Here is a 15,622-nt window from a genome sequence, read left to right as displayed (position 1 = left end):
TTATATTTCTGTTTGTGGATAATCACCTTTACAGGCGGTATGTGGCGCTGTAAGTTTGATAGTCGTGTCTTTCAGTATCGTTACTGCTGTAAGTAGCTACAATTTAAAACCGATACGTTCCTTTGTTTTGGTGTTGTTTGGGTCTAGACGTTTGCAAAGTTTGTTATTCAATCTTAGTGAATGAAACTCGGTTTTTATATTATATTAAGGTCGATAACACGACAGGGTAACGCAGGAACGCGTAAGAAAACTGTGGTCTTTATCCGGATCCTGTAAATCCACCCAGCGCCACAGCCGTCGATATTGAAGGGAAGGTTTTGCGCTAGTAGTGTGAGCTATTTATTACACTTCGTGTGACGTAACAATGACTCATGATTATAACTTCAATATACTGCTGTAGAAACTACTTATAAATTGAATTAATCAACAGCAAAATTAAAAATGCGTAATATACAGAATGTTTTTTAAGTGATTCAACATCATAGGCTTACCATATTCATATGGTATTACATTTAGGACTACATAGGGCAAACTAAGCAGATTAAAGTTATCTAAAGCAAAATTACTACGAAAAACTTGATCTACTAAAGAATTGCAGATCCGGTCCGGCTGATAACGTACCTAAAGGCTTACACTAAAATCCCCCTTGCTGCTGCAAGGTTTGACTTTGTCTTTATACAGTGTAGTTGAATCTTTTTTGTTTCAGCAAATTAGAAAAAGCCCGGCAAAATGACCGCCTCAACCACACCAACTTTGGCAATGCACTTGCCACAGTCGTAACCAAGTCATCAAAGTCGATTCGCAACTCAAGTCGTTTATAATCTAAGCTATACGTGTCAAACTCCAGGCCCGCGGGCCACATCCGGCCCGCTTCACAATAAAACTTGTAATTTGGGCTGCTTTTTTCTTTATTGTTTGTTAATTCTTTAATGCATTTGCAAGGAGATGAATGAAACATAACGATGTAAGAGAAAAATAATCAAAAATAGCCCAGTCAAAAATCGTCAAAAACATCAAAAATTTGGTGTTGTTTCGCTGCCTGTTCCAATTCATGTACTCGTGTCACGAAACTTTCAATCAAGTTTTACCGCCCGCGGCGTTAAATTATTTTTGAGTTTTGGCCCCTGGTTCGATCGAGTTTGACACCCTTGTTAATCTAAGCTATACAAAATTCAAGTCAAGTCGATTGTCTTGGAAAATTGATACCTGAAGAAAAGACGTACAGAAAGCAAAAGAGCCGTTTCTGTTAACGAAAAACGTTTATAGAGTTTTGAACAAAATTTTCTTCATTTTGCTCATTTTACTTCAATGTGTTCGGACTAAAGTGTAAGATATTCGTTTTACCTCAATGCTAAAACATCACCAGCAAGAAACGATTCGAGTCAAGATGAGTTTTTTCAAATATTGACTCGAATCAAGTCAAATCTTTTGAGCTTTTTTTTTGAAAGAAACTCAAACGAAGTCAAGTCTTTGAAAATAGGGACTTGAGTCTCCATGTGGCGTATATGCAGAAATTGGTATACGAAAAAAGTTAATTTTAGTTACTTAGAGTTTAATCGAAGTTACATTTGGACTGGAAGGGAGATTTAGGTTAGGTTTGTTTGGGTTAGTTAGTTAGGTTTTTAAAGTTAGGTTAGCGTGAAATTGAAGAATAGCTGTGAAAAACACACGATTTTTACCGGTGGCAGCCAGACGCCAAAGCTTTATCACTTCATGTATACTATAATCTGTGACATTCCCATGCTGAAAAATAACATCACATGGAAGCAATCACCGACCTAAGGAGACGTATTTCATCCAAAACACGTTAACTAGCTTACCTCTATTTAAATCCCTAATTCGGACCCCAGTTATGAAACAAAGCATTTTACATTGTGACATCGACCTATTAAGCTACTACAAACTACTAAAATCCTTTCTTCAGCATAGCCTATCTTAATGGCAACTATTCTCTGATTTAAGGCCAACTGATTTGGATTTACCACTCAATCTTATTGAGAAAACATTATACAGTACCACTTCACATAGCGCGACAAGTATAATATAAAAGCAAGAACGTCATATAAAACTTTTAGAAACGATCCCATAATACCGTTTAGCAGCTTACAGCTCAAAATACAATTTCGTTTTGCAACGACAAGCACGATATATCAACATATAACACAACAAAAAAGGTATGTCACAGTGAAAAAAACGATTAGTTTTCCAATCGCTTTACTTCTGTCATACAAAAACGTTTTCGAAGCCACGCAGAAAACTGTTTCAATATTTCTTTATACTCTTTTCGCATTCCTTTATGCAATATGACGTATATGATAGGATTAACGCAGCTGTTTAACCACGTTATGTTTGACGCCGCCATATGGACTCGAGGATCAAACGACTGACTAAAATAGAAAACAACAATTAGAAATAATGCATAAACACCAATTTCTGATGCGGCTGGCCTTGTATTTTTCTCACTGAATTATGTCGTTTTCTTCACATTTGAATAATATTACATAAAAAGTCTACAATAAGTAAGCTCTAAGTTGTATGGTATACTACCGTTAAATTTACTAGCGGATAGGCTTATATATAAGGTAACGGATGGAATTATAACAATCAAAATTATAAGGAAACCTAATTTAACCTACATACCTGTTTTGCATTAAATTAATTGCCATGCTCGGGAAAAAGAGAAGTGTAAAAGTGGAACAAATGGTTATGCTTAAATACATTAAGTGGGTTTCGCTGTGACGACGTATTTGAGCTGAGTGATTCCGGCATTTCAAACTCTGTAAGACCAACCACACTTTATGATAGCCAAAAAAGTGTCCTGGAACTGTAGAAGTTTGCAGTCCACAAACCTTTTTAAACTTCTCGTGATGATGTGAATGGTTTCGTGTATTATGATTGTCTTCGCTGAAAGTTCTTCTCAAGCTAAACATAAATATAAATGAGCAACATTCATTATGATGCAAACGGCAAGTTATACGAGACAAAGATAAAGTTTCATAACAGAGACATCATTACCTTCGGCAAGTCATTTTTTCTTCCCAGTTGGTTGCAGGTCCCGATCTCTCTTCTATCCGAATCATACTGTCACTTCTACTGGTTTCCAACGCACTATGTTTTCTTAGAATTTGTTCCTTTAAAAATATTTATTGTACTGTACTTATAAAACCTTACATCAAAAACAGAAAAAAGTTGTTTTTAAATTCAAATCGTGCAGTAAATTGTATAAAAAGTAAGGTAAGAAATCTGTCGTGGGAAAATTGTCAACACCGTATGAAAAACAGAAAACAGTTTTCTCCGTTGTGCCTTTACTGTAGTGTAAATTTAATTAAGTAGTTTTATGTACCGGTTTAACTTGAAATTTGACTACGCTGGTTGAGGTATATAAGCTCATTAACCAAACATTGTTAATCAACCGTACAGGTAGTTAGTGATTGATCTTCGGTAAACTTTCTGATAAACCTGACATTCCTAAGGAATGTTTACAAAATTCGATCTTTTGTCTAAAACTTGTAAAGGTTGACGAACATAGTATTGCACATTCTACTTAAAAACACATTATCTTTTCCACATTATTTCACATACGGTGTATTTAGCGCATTCTTTGACGTTACGAAGGTGACGCTTATTGCTCTTATGAACGTAATACTGCATGGTACTATAACCTGCAACCATAAGAAACGTTGGAAGAAATTGAAAAATTCCTCTAATGATCTGCAAAACAAAAAGCATGATTTTGAGATAAAAACGTGCTTGATGAGTAAGCAACTAACCCTATACATGGAGTTAAGTCAGTAAAGTGAAATTACCTTCATGTACGCCAACCAAGGTTGAGGCAAAGATATAAACGTACAAAGAAGCTGTTTGTCATTCCAGCCGGTAATAGGCTTGTTGCCGTTAGCGTGCGACAGTAAAGATATCACCAGAAAAGGGAAAAGAAGTACAGGAGCCACTAGCCAGCAGATAAAAAGATTGAACCGAACAGTGTTTATAGTGAAGTACACGTGATACCTGTAACATATATCAGCACTTCATCTCATTAGGAGTTACTGTAAACTGTCTTTTTTAATTCTATTCCTATTCCTACAAGTGGTTACAGATAATAATAATTAATGTACATGTTTAAATAAAGATAACATTCTCTGAAACTTGCTATAGTTTCACTGCTAAATTGCAAGAAAAACCTAAGCATGTAGGTTTTTACAATTCAGTATTTTTTTTCCTTATCATTAGCCTATAATTCATAAAAAATTGCTGCTGTTTAGAACCCTTACCTGTCTGGAAACACCACTCCTACAAATCGGTTGATAGTGATGGCGACTAAGCAAACTATTGACGTGTAGCCGCAACAGAAGTAGAAAAATGCTTGAAGAATACACGCATACTCGCTGAAAGGCCTGGAATTTAAAAAGGCATAAAAGTGCCTTAAACAATCTTTGTATTTGCACAAATATGGATTAACCGTAAATCGAAAACGAGTAACTCTAAAGTTTATCAATATGGAGTAGTATATATATACTTATTTTGTTGTTTTTGACTATACTTCAGTTGGCTGTATAAGAATTCCAAAAATGTTATCTATATATAACATTACAGTATAACTGACAACATAAAATTACAAATATTGATTGTAACTAAACGTACATCCATGAAAAATTTATTACAAATATTTCTTTTCCCCCTCGGTTATGTGTTGTTGTGATATAAAAAAATCGCGTATGTATCATTTTTTAGCTCGATTAAGCTTTTTAGCATTTTTAGTTTCCATCGCCCTCAAAATTTACATAGTTTTGCTTGTACAGTATTGCAAGTATGTGCTTACCGCTATCTCAACGCAATTTGTATGCAGCTATATATACATGACATCACGTTATCTGTAGTCCAGCTGGATAAGTTTATTTCGGCACAATGATATAAGATGTCCCACGAAAGCTCTTAATGTTATCGTTATCGGGCACACTTTTTGCAGGTTCAAGCGAGAACTATAACGACTTGTACCGCAGATAACGAAATACTTTAACAGATATAGTCAGGGTTGCCATCGGTCTGGACTCAAAAATAAGGACGAACAGGAAACAAAAGAAGAATACTACCTTAAACGGTGCACAACAGGAGAAGGCAATCAATGTCCCAAAAATGAAAAAACGAGATACTATTTGCATGTTCTCAATTTTTGTATCTCTTTGGCACAAAATGATATACTAAAGGTGTCAAAATGCCCAAAATAGGAACCTCTGCCCTAAAAATAAGACGAAAATAAGGACGCAAGTGAAAATAAGGACATTTCTTAGAAAAAAGGACAAAAATATTTTCTAAGACACGGACCTTCAAAATAAGGACAAATCTTAGAAATAAGGACGGTATGGCAACCCTGGATATAGTGCATTGGCAAACAGATTCAGTTGCATGTTTCTTACCTTTTTCACCAGTGGGTTTTCACGGCTTACTGCTATCTTCATATACGCAACTATCACGCTGTGTTTACGATTGTTTTGTGGCCCATCGATAACACATTTATAAAAAAGGGAGAAAAAAGACCCACTGTTTTCAACTTAAAATTCCAGAGTCAATAGCAAAACATTTAGTTCTGAACGGTATGTGTAACTACACCCTCTATTGCTTTTTAAGTAATATGTTTAACGGTCTTCGAACAAAAAGTACAGCGATAGCTAAAAGCTATTTAAGAATTCCGTTAAATCACAACTGTATTTTATTCCAGTCTCAAACTATATGATTATGAGGATATAGTTATATGTTTATTGAAACGGTTGAGTCATAATTTCCACGAAAAAACATGTTTTCCTAATTAAGGCAAAAGTTTGGTAAAGGAAAAAGAATGAAAAAAAAATCAATAAATAAGGTTTGCGGTGTTCTCGCACTTTATCATGAACGTAAAGCCACACGCGCGCTTGTTTTGATGATCGAAATCGTTACAGAAATTTTTTTTTATCAGTTTCCATTTTAGAATGATTAACAATGATTGGCAATGTCCCATTTGCCGTGAGCTGTTCTCCTGCCAAACAAGATGACGTCACACACTGTTGATGCCGTTGCGTTTTGATATTATGTATTTATTTGCGTCACAGTTTTTAATCAGCTTAAATGCGTAGTCTATAGTTTATAAGCTTAGTCCGGGCTTATGCCTATCACAAAGATACAAACAGGAAACGAAACTAGTTTCTGACAAGCATTGTAGTACTATGGCTACATACAGTGTTTTTAAGGTGTTTTGAGCGACCGAAACAATCGCTCAAATTTCTCCAACAGTCGTTCAAAAAAAACAATTTTTTATGTTTGTAGCACGTCATATTTAGTTTCTACCCTATCCAACCACAATAAAAAATTATTGGCAACCGCCTGCTAGTTTTCATTGTACTTACGGCATTGATAATAATTAATAATCACACCGCTATGACATTATATTTGTAGCTTTGTAGTTTTATCCTTGCGTGAGATTTCTGCAACAGCAGTTGCAGTACAGGTATTTGACACGTTACCGTTGGTCTCTGTCCGACTGCGCAATGCCTGCTTTATGACGTAATTGTTTGCTTCACAACGGGAGATGGATTTCCTCTCAAGCTGGCCAAAACGCTTTATGACCGAAAAATGGTTACGGAGGAGATGATTAATTGAAGATCGGTATGCAGTCAGTCAGGGATTAACCACTAGCTACTATAACTACATGGATTTGGCGTCATTATTTGTAGATCGATTTCTTGCAGTTTTATTTTTATTTTGTTAGCTTCCCGTCTGTCAACTGCAAACTTAAACGAGTGTAATTTCCATTTCTTTTTGAAATTGTGTTATTTCAGGAAAAATGTATCAACGTAAACGCTGCTCTAATAAAGCTAACAATCAAACTAAAACCAGTTCTTCCCTCGTAAACAAAAAACCAGTGGTTGATACTTCAAACCTGGAAAGTTCACCTTTAAGCAACTCCATAAGTTTGCTTAATGAGTGTTCTTCTTCTGATGATATTCAACAGAACCTAGATATTCCAGCAACGTCTTTATCAACAGTTGTAGCAAGAACACTCTCAGTAACATCCAACAAAACATACCAGTCACGGGTTAAGCTGAAAGATTTTGACGAATCCCTACGCATGAACGTATTTACACTGCATGCTAATGGAGGAAAAGTTTGGAAAACTATGTTCGCTATGCTCTAAGCATCAGAAAGCTACCACTAGCCGAGGAAAAAACAGGTGATATACCATCATCATCATACCTGCTAGACTCAGCTAGACCTAACCGCCCATCCCGGCTGGATACGCATCTCAGCTCTGATCAACACAAGCGAGCTGTTAGTTTGGAAAAAAACCAACGTTCTTCAACATTTCACGTTACATATCAGGATCGTATTTCAAATAAAATTAAAACGGTGGCCGACGAGTTCATCTAATTTACTGAGTTTTGAAAGAGGAGATAGCGAATAGAAAAGTTGCTTATTACAAGCTCTGGTGGACCGCATTGGTCATAATCAACGGCTTGGTTTCCTGCAACATACAAGTTCAACTGCAGTAACTGAGTTTATATTGCTCATCTCAGAGCATTTCACTAATCACATCGTTTCCGAACTTCATTTTTGGATATTCGTCAGATTGATGCCCGTGGAGCGTCAGCTGCGAACTTATTTCGAGTTTGGAATGAGGTCGCCGCCGACTACGATCTTGATGTTAGTAAACATGTTGCTATTGCATGGGTGTCATGACCTCGAAACTCAAATACGAAATCCAAGTAACTAAGGTTTTATTAAAAACAGAACAGAACAGTCCTAAAAGAAAATATAATCAGTTAGGAACTTCATAGTACTTATATGTACAAACAAGTAGTATTGAGCAGTCGACCCGCCGACACTGCGCTTACAACTGAATGACGTCCTACAGTTGTAACCAACACAATTAAGGCGACGTGAGGCAAACAAGCAAAACAAAGGAATGTCACCACAATGGGGCTGCTGCAATGATAGCCGTGGAAATTCCCTGTTGCAAAAATTGGCTGAACAAAATCCAATTACATACACCGTCCATTGCTATGCGCATAGTTTAGCGTTGGCTTGTATGGACACAGAGAGAGAACTATAACACATCCAAGATTGCGAACGTGGTTTAGTGCAGACCTGGAGTTACTTTTCAATTTCGCCTCTGAAGATAGCTAAATTGAAGGAAATGCAAGCAGCTGATGTTGATTCGCCTGGCAGGTCTATGCGAAAGTTAGTTAAAGCCTGCCGTACTCGTTTGCTATCTCATGGTGAAGCTGTGATTGCATTGAAGACAGAACTTTCTGCTGTGTATGCAACATTACAATACTTTGCTTCTGAAAAGAAGGATTGCACAGCAATTAGTATTCATCATTTGTTCAAAACGCTTTCTTTTCTCTCTTTACTTAATGAATGCTGTTTTAGAACATCTAAACCAGGGGTGTCCAACCCATGGCCAAATGTGGCCCGCGCGGTATTTGTCGAAATGACTTATGTTATCAACTGAATCGCCTACGTAATTTATGGCGAACTTACATTCCGAGAAATTGGCATTTATTGTTTGTTTACTAATTTCTGACAGCCATATGAAAAACTCGCTTCGCATTGCTACATCGTCCATCTCACCGAATATTGCCAAACTTGTTTGAGAAAAACAGTGCCAAACTTTACATTGAAAAGTCGACGTGTAGTAAAAACTTTGTTGAATTTACTATATCTTGGTATGTTTATTGTTCTTATAATTGTAAAAGAGGATAATACGTATATCTAAGATTAGAATTTTGGTGTGAGGGTTTTAATTAGAAATGAGCAGTAAACACTCAAGCGGCCCGCGAAATCATTCGTAAATCGCTTGTGGCCCTTTGGCCAAAAAGGTTGGACACCCCTGATCTAAACAAACTGTCACTGCTATTTCAAAAAGGCAGCTTTAACTTCTCTCACATACAATCGGCACTTTCATCATGCCAAAAAGAAATTGCAAACCTTGCCGATTCGGATCAGGTTGTAAACAGTTTAAAACTTGACTGGGAAAAAATTTCAAAACTTCTAGTAAAATCTCAAAATGAATTCCTTGAATATGATATTGAGCTGATCTGATTTACTTCTAAAAGATACTGTGAGGTAATGCTCCGCAATCTTGAAGACCGTTTCCCCAAGCCTCAGATATTCTTTGCTTTTCGAATCTTTGATGTTAAAGAGATTCCCTTGGATCCCCACCAGCGCCAGCTTTATGGGAATCGTGATCTCCAGCTGCTGATCAGTCAATTTAGAGTTGTTTCTGTTGAACAAATCTTGAAAGTACAAAATGATTATCAGACGTTAAAAGATAGATTGGTAGTGCCAGAATTTGAGTTCTGCCAAGATGCTGGTGAAGTCTGCAGAAAAATTGCTGAGATAAGATATTTCGAGAAATGTTTCCAGAGCTGCATTGGCTTTACTGCATTGCATTGACAATTCCTTTTGCGACCGCTTGGCCAGAGCGAGGATTTTCGACTTTATGTCAAGTTAAAAACATGCAACGCAATAGACTGCAAGATGTTACCCTGAACGCTCTCTTGAACGTATCGATCAACAGCCTGAAAAAGCTCACAGAGAAAGTTGCGCAATCCATAGCTGAGAGATCGCAACAAAACAAGAATCGACGGAGAGTGACAGAGCGAGCGTTGAAGGCGGTGGAATCTGCATTTTCGGAAAATGACGAGGACATGGACACTGATGATGCACCAGTTTCATTACGTGAGATTGAAACAGAAACTGCAAAATTTTTGTTGTAAATTCTGCACTGTTGTGTTGATAATTAAATTGCTCGTTTAAGCAACTGTGGACTGCGGCTAGTTTTACATATTTAGGTAAAATAATTTTCGGTCCTTCAAAATTTCTTAGCGGTTGCCTAAGTTAAACCTTAAAAAAAACATTGGCTACATATCCGAATAAAACTGCGCTGGGAAGGCTGCATCAATTGAAGTACACATAACAAGTCATGCGCAACGATTTGCAATCACACTTGATGTGAACCGGAAATTGAAAACAGCTTATTGCTGACAACAACTGTAATATGTAGCACGGCCAATAGGGTTGTTATTCAACTGTAATTACAGCAACAATAAAAGTAAGAAGTGCTTAATATCCTTTGTACCAATGGCAAGGATTTTGACACGATTGCTATGGAATAGTTTTAGCAAACTCAGCAACAGGTCTTATGATTATACAGACATACTTACCAGTCCATGAGGACGTATCCCAACACGTTGAATGGCATCATGAAACATGCAGTAAGAAGGTCAATAACGCTTAAATTAACGATGAACATGTTGAAGGGTTGTTTGCACAAATGTCGGTTTTTCAAAATCGCGACGATGGTCAAAATGTTTCCAGCTGTTCCAGCTAAAATGTCAAACATGCCAATTGCAATCCCCAAATACCTAAACAACAAACCATTAGGTTTGCGTCTATGAGAAGTATAGCAATAAGTTACGTGAATGAAAAAAATTCCTTTAGGCGTATAAGTTCTGACCAATGTAATGCGTCAGGGTTATCAAACAGTATTTCGACGCTTGTTGATACTGACATTTTTTTCGAGTAGTCTCGGGCAACCCAAAGTCTGAATCGAGCTAGTTTTGAACCGAACACAACAAAACTCCAAACCTCATTGCTCAATGTTTATCACTTTCACTTGTGATGCATAAGAACGCTCATGTAGTGACTTATAACGTAAGTCTGGAAGAGCGTTTTCGATGTCGAGTATGAGCAAAATGAAAGTCGAGCCATAAAGTTTCCATTAAACATAACCACACTTCATTTACTCTAATTATGATTCCATGATTGCAGATATTGAACCGAAAACATGTTACGCTGATACAAGATACGGTAGCTTTAGCAAAACGTGAATATACGTAGTGTCGTGGTATACATTTTAGGCCTAAAAGCGGGAACAGGTGCTATCAAAGCATACCTGACAAAAGTCGGATTTAGATAATTCGTAGTTATAAGAAGAAAAAAGTAGCACAATATGTAATAAAGAAGAAACGGTTAGGCGGCCTTTATGCTTTTATACACCAACATAAGCCATAACTGTATACAGTATCATACAATTATAAATGGTTGCAATGTAAAAGCAAATCAGCGGAATTTTGACCGCGGGAAATATTTATAACGAACTTCATGCGATGCAAACGTAACTGCGAAAATTGGTAAAAGTTTTCATGGAACAAATTTCAAACCCAAAAGCTACTTCAAATTTATCGCTTTTCGATACGTTTTTTTCGAAAATGGTAACCAACATTTGTGTGAAAGTAATATGTCATTTGTGCAAAAACATATTTTATACTTCTACCAAGCGTCAGTTTACAAAATAATACGTCTTTCAAAAAAAAATTGAAACAGTCAAAACACTCTTTTAAATACGCATCGTTCAAGCGTAGCTCCTTCGTCATTAGTGAATAACAAGTTTATGCCACAAACAGAATCAACTTTGCTAATTGCGTCACGTTACTATAACATGTTGTTATGAACTACAACCATTAATATTTCATTTCAAACAGAAAGGTCGTGGGTCTTGTTTATTGTAAACGCATTAGTAAAAAACAAGAAGAACGTAAAAGCGTCATCGAGTATTTAATGTTTAATAACCAGCAGTGAAAAGGAATCTACATTAGTTTCAAAAAAGTTTTCTGCAATTTCCGTCTTTTAACATAGCGTCCGTCACTATGTAAGTTGGAATGTTCCCGTACTATAAGGTTGGTATTGTATTCTAGTATCCGGAACTATCTATACAGGTCAGTAAATATTTGGCGGCGTTATGTTTTCACGGGTTTGCAAACGTTAAATAAACTCTCGTTGACTCTGATATTATCTGTAATACTTGGCATGCTTATCGTTCGTGATAAATCAACTGAATCAAAATTATAACGAAGTGCGGAAAAGCTGAAGCAAACGGTTTCTCGCTGGCCAGTTTTGTAACAATCACACTATGCAGTTAATTGAGAACACACTCGACCACAAAAACAATTTGGGTTTTACTATATGCGTACTTTATTTTACATAAGAACTTGGTCTTGACTCACCGAAAACTTTCGACAACGGAAGTGTTGTTTCTAAAATTATTGGAAACGTTGACTGATGACATCGTAATGAAATGTTTCAAAGTATAGCTCGAGGCCAGGTACAAGTACATCCGGCTTAATCTTCTGTTTTAACACAAAAATTTAATTAATTACAAGTGCGCTATACAACTAAATCTAATATTTTTAAAACAAACAACGCTAACGTTTAAAAATCAATAAATAAGGCCATTAAATAAATGGTCTAGTTAAGGCTTAACCCTTTCACTAATTAAGCCGAATCGAAAACTCTGAAATACACAGGCAACAGTTAAAGTTTTAATGTTGTTCACATTATAGAAATATTTAAAGTTACAGCTTATACTAACTAATACTAAACATATTACCAAACTTTTGTGCTGGTTGATTAATAATATCTAGCTAAGTCTTAACAAAGTGTTTCCCTGCGCCTAGCACAGGCCTTACTGTCAAATTGTTTCGAATCTTCTGCCAAAGCTAAGGTTACATTCTCTCTTCAATCGTATACAAGTCTCAGCCTTTTTCAGTTTTGCGGTTGCAACAGCATCTCTTTACAAAAGATGCCAAGAATTTTTGTTCTTCGTATGACGGGCTTTGGGTTCTTTCATGGCATTGCTGACGGAAAGAGATCTATCAAGCATTTGTTATTACACCACATTAAATCAAAACAAAGTTACTAATCTGATGACGTAGATTCATCAATAGTTACGGTATCTATACATAATTACATAATAACTATTATGGCAGTACAATAATTAAAAATTTCGAACAAGTTTTGTAATGAAGTGCACATATAGTAATGATAGCATTGTTCTTAATCTTATTGGTTTTGTAACAGTGTTCAATTATGTGTAATGTTTGTGTTTAAAAATGGTCAAAGAAGAAAGAATTACCATATTTTTAGAAGTAGAGCAATCACAAATCCGACAAGGGATATGAGCAGTTGACACCTTTCATAAGTGTTTTTAATACTCACGATTTTTTGCTATAAAAATAGCGGGTCAATCTTTATTTTGTTGTGGGTTACAGTTGACATCTCTATCTCTATAATGCAAAAGAATTTTGAACCCAGGCTTAAAACTATGTATCCAAACGGAGGTTTTTGGGATTTGGGATCGATTTAAATGCTTTAGTAGATGAATACTGACTACGATAGCATAAAGCAGAATTTTTGAATCCGTTTCAGACCATCCTATGTGGTCCTGAAGTGTGGACCATTAAAGGACTATTCCCGTCAAATCGTGCCAATTTGTTTGTTGTCTTTGTGAACAAACAATTTTCATTCAAATCGTAAAATGTTGAATTTGGTCATTGTAAATAAGTAATATGATACAGAGTAGACCATAGACGGCATTTGAGCTGCTTGCCGATATCTTTAACAAAAAGGAAGTTTCTTATATTTCGCCTTATCTTCAATCTTGCCTGGTTTATTCTACTGCATGTTCCATGGAGAGTTTTTTTGATAATCCAAATATTTGAAATATTTTATTTGATATACAATAAATAATAAAACGGTAAAGCTAAAAAGTTTTGCTCGACGTGAAGAAATATTTAATGATCTTTATTGACACATAACAGAAACTATTAACTTCAACAACAGAAAGTAAGAACATTGTCAATTGTAAATCATAATGTGCGCATACATTTTGTTGCTTGAAGGCTGGACTAAAGATGTCACATATTGTACTTCGTACTGACAAAACATGTGGAGAATCTCAAGGAACGAAAGAAGATTAATGAGCTTTTTTATTTTCGTGGGATGGAATGGGTATGTGAGACAAAAAAATCTCCCACGGACAAACCTGAACCATAAAACATTGGGCGTCCATGGGTTGACAAACCAATTGACTTTGCTTTCCCATACAACGTGGTAATTCATAAACTGATTAACTTTGTAAGTACGTAATTATTATTTATAAGAAAACATACAACACGATAATGCCTTTTAAAACAAGAGTTAATCAAATTAATTAAACGATACTAAATGCCAATCTTACATAATGTTTTTAGCCGTCAGTCAAGCATTTTTAAGGACAACTTGTTTGCGGCCTTCGGGCCCACATTTTTTGCTTGTGTGTCGAAAAATATGTAACGGTTGACACGGCAATTATACTTGATAAGTGTGTTAATTTATCGCAAGTTTGTGTGCTAACAGTCAAAAACCTTGTGCCATTTATTTGCTTTCCTTGTTCTTATTGATGATTGTAGATTGCGGATACAAACGTGACGGTCGTGAGGTGAACAACCATAAGTGCAGTCAAGGAGGTAAAAGGGCCATGAACTCCAATCTTGTTACAGATTCCTAAGTTTGACCGTTTGCTAGAAAAAAACACACACTTCCACTATAATAAATTTATATGTCACTAAAGATAAAGCAATAGTATGAATAGTAGTTAAATTAGTTAACGTAATGAGCATTGTAGTTAATCTATATAAACTATTTTAACAAATATTTTCAGGCTATTCCTTAAAAATGATAAAAAAAATTTGATTTGCCGAACGCATTCCATTGTTAACACACCGTAAAGCAAGATATTGAGCGCATTATGTGTGCCAAGTCAGTTGTGCTATTATTGGTCTGGAAGCTGAATTTTACCTAATATGAGGATTTTTCTCCTTCAGATTCAGAAGCTTATGAAGTTTAGTTATTAAACTTAAAATTAAGTCGTTTGCGAAAGCGGTTGGCAATAGCCAATAGCCTTGTTTATTAGTTTTCCTACGAATCATATCATTAATAAAAACTTCTGCTTATCATGACGAAGTGTTTGTCTGTTACTGAAAAACTGCGACGTGATAAAGTTATTTCATTACTGACCTGGCCTCAATTGATGCCATTCTCAGTTATTTTTTTGCAGTTGATTTTCCTTCTTCTTGTTTTTTTCTGAGTCCTATAATACCATTGAAGGCTATTGTTCCACCCACAATAATAAGCTGTAGTGTTGAAGTCTGCAACGGTAAGGTAATACGAAGTGCAGATTATCAATTTGTTGTGCACTTAAGATAAATGACAGAGTAATAAATTTTCAAGGAAATCTACAATGCTCTACAGCAGTGGTTCCCAAACTTTTCAGCTTGTGGCACACTAGAAAAATCATAAAACGCTCGCGGCACACTTACAAGAGAAGAAAAGTTACTTGAAAAAAATTATTTTCACGTGTTAATGTCGTGGCAATTACCCTACTCTATCGGCAATGCCATAATTGGTTGCATCATCACATGTGCTTATTTATCAGCTATGGAGCAGTTAGAGCGCCTTTAAGTCGCATATGCTTGTCTGCATGCCTTATTTTAAATATTTATACGGTTCTTTTCCAAAATTCAAAAAAGATTCGCTGCACACCTGAGAATCTGTGGCGGCACACAGTTTGGGAATGACTGCTCTACAGTCTACACTCTACAGACTCTACACCGAAGTCTATTAACTCTTCAGAGATTTCTATGATCTTTACTCCACACGGAGCGCTCGTCAGCTCGTCGTCATGGTATTTTGCAGCCAGTTAAAGGTATCTGCCAAAATCGTACTCTACCAACATAGTAAAATAAGAAACAGGATATAGTTTGGCACTCTT

General features: G+C 36.0%; 1 protein-coding gene across 2 annotated transcripts; it reads right to left on the bottom strand.

Moving 5' to 3' along the window:
• Positions 1-1,971: 1,971 nt before the first annotated feature.
• LOC143469886 (G-protein coupled receptor 84-like) lies at positions 1,972-15,597 on the bottom strand. Of its 2 annotated transcripts, XM_076967764.1 has the most exons (13): positions 15,394-15,597; positions 14,869-14,999; positions 14,217-14,372; positions 12,501-12,683; positions 12,039-12,161; positions 10,197-10,397; positions 4,272-4,394; positions 3,807-4,008; positions 3,583-3,711; positions 3,016-3,131; positions 2,850-2,922; positions 2,641-2,777; positions 1,972-2,387 (listed from the first exon to the last, which is right to left on the bottom strand). In XM_076967764.1, the coding sequence occupies exons 5-13, from the start codon at positions 12,146-12,148 to the stop codon at positions 2,198-2,200; spliced, it is 1,281 nt and encodes a 426-aa protein (XP_076823879.1). In that variant the 5' UTR covers positions 12,149-12,161; positions 12,501-12,683; positions 14,217-14,372; positions 14,869-14,999; positions 15,394-15,597; the 3' UTR covers positions 1,972-2,197. The 2 variants fall into 2 exon arrangements, with proteins under 2 accessions (XP_076823879.1, XP_076823878.1); XM_076967763.1 differs by having other exon boundaries at positions 14,869-15,597.
• Between the last annotated feature and the right edge of the window lie 25 nt (positions 15,598-15,622).

The sequence above is a fragment of the Clavelina lepadiformis genome, chromosome 8 (assembly GCF_947623445.1).
Source record: "Clavelina lepadiformis chromosome 8, kaClaLepa1.1, whole genome shotgun sequence".
Taxonomy (NCBI): domain Eukaryota; kingdom Metazoa; phylum Chordata; class Ascidiacea; order Aplousobranchia; family Clavelinidae; genus Clavelina; species Clavelina lepadiformis.
The sequence above is the reverse complement of the archived record's forward strand: the minus strand, read 5'-3'. Positions and strand labels throughout refer to the sequence as shown.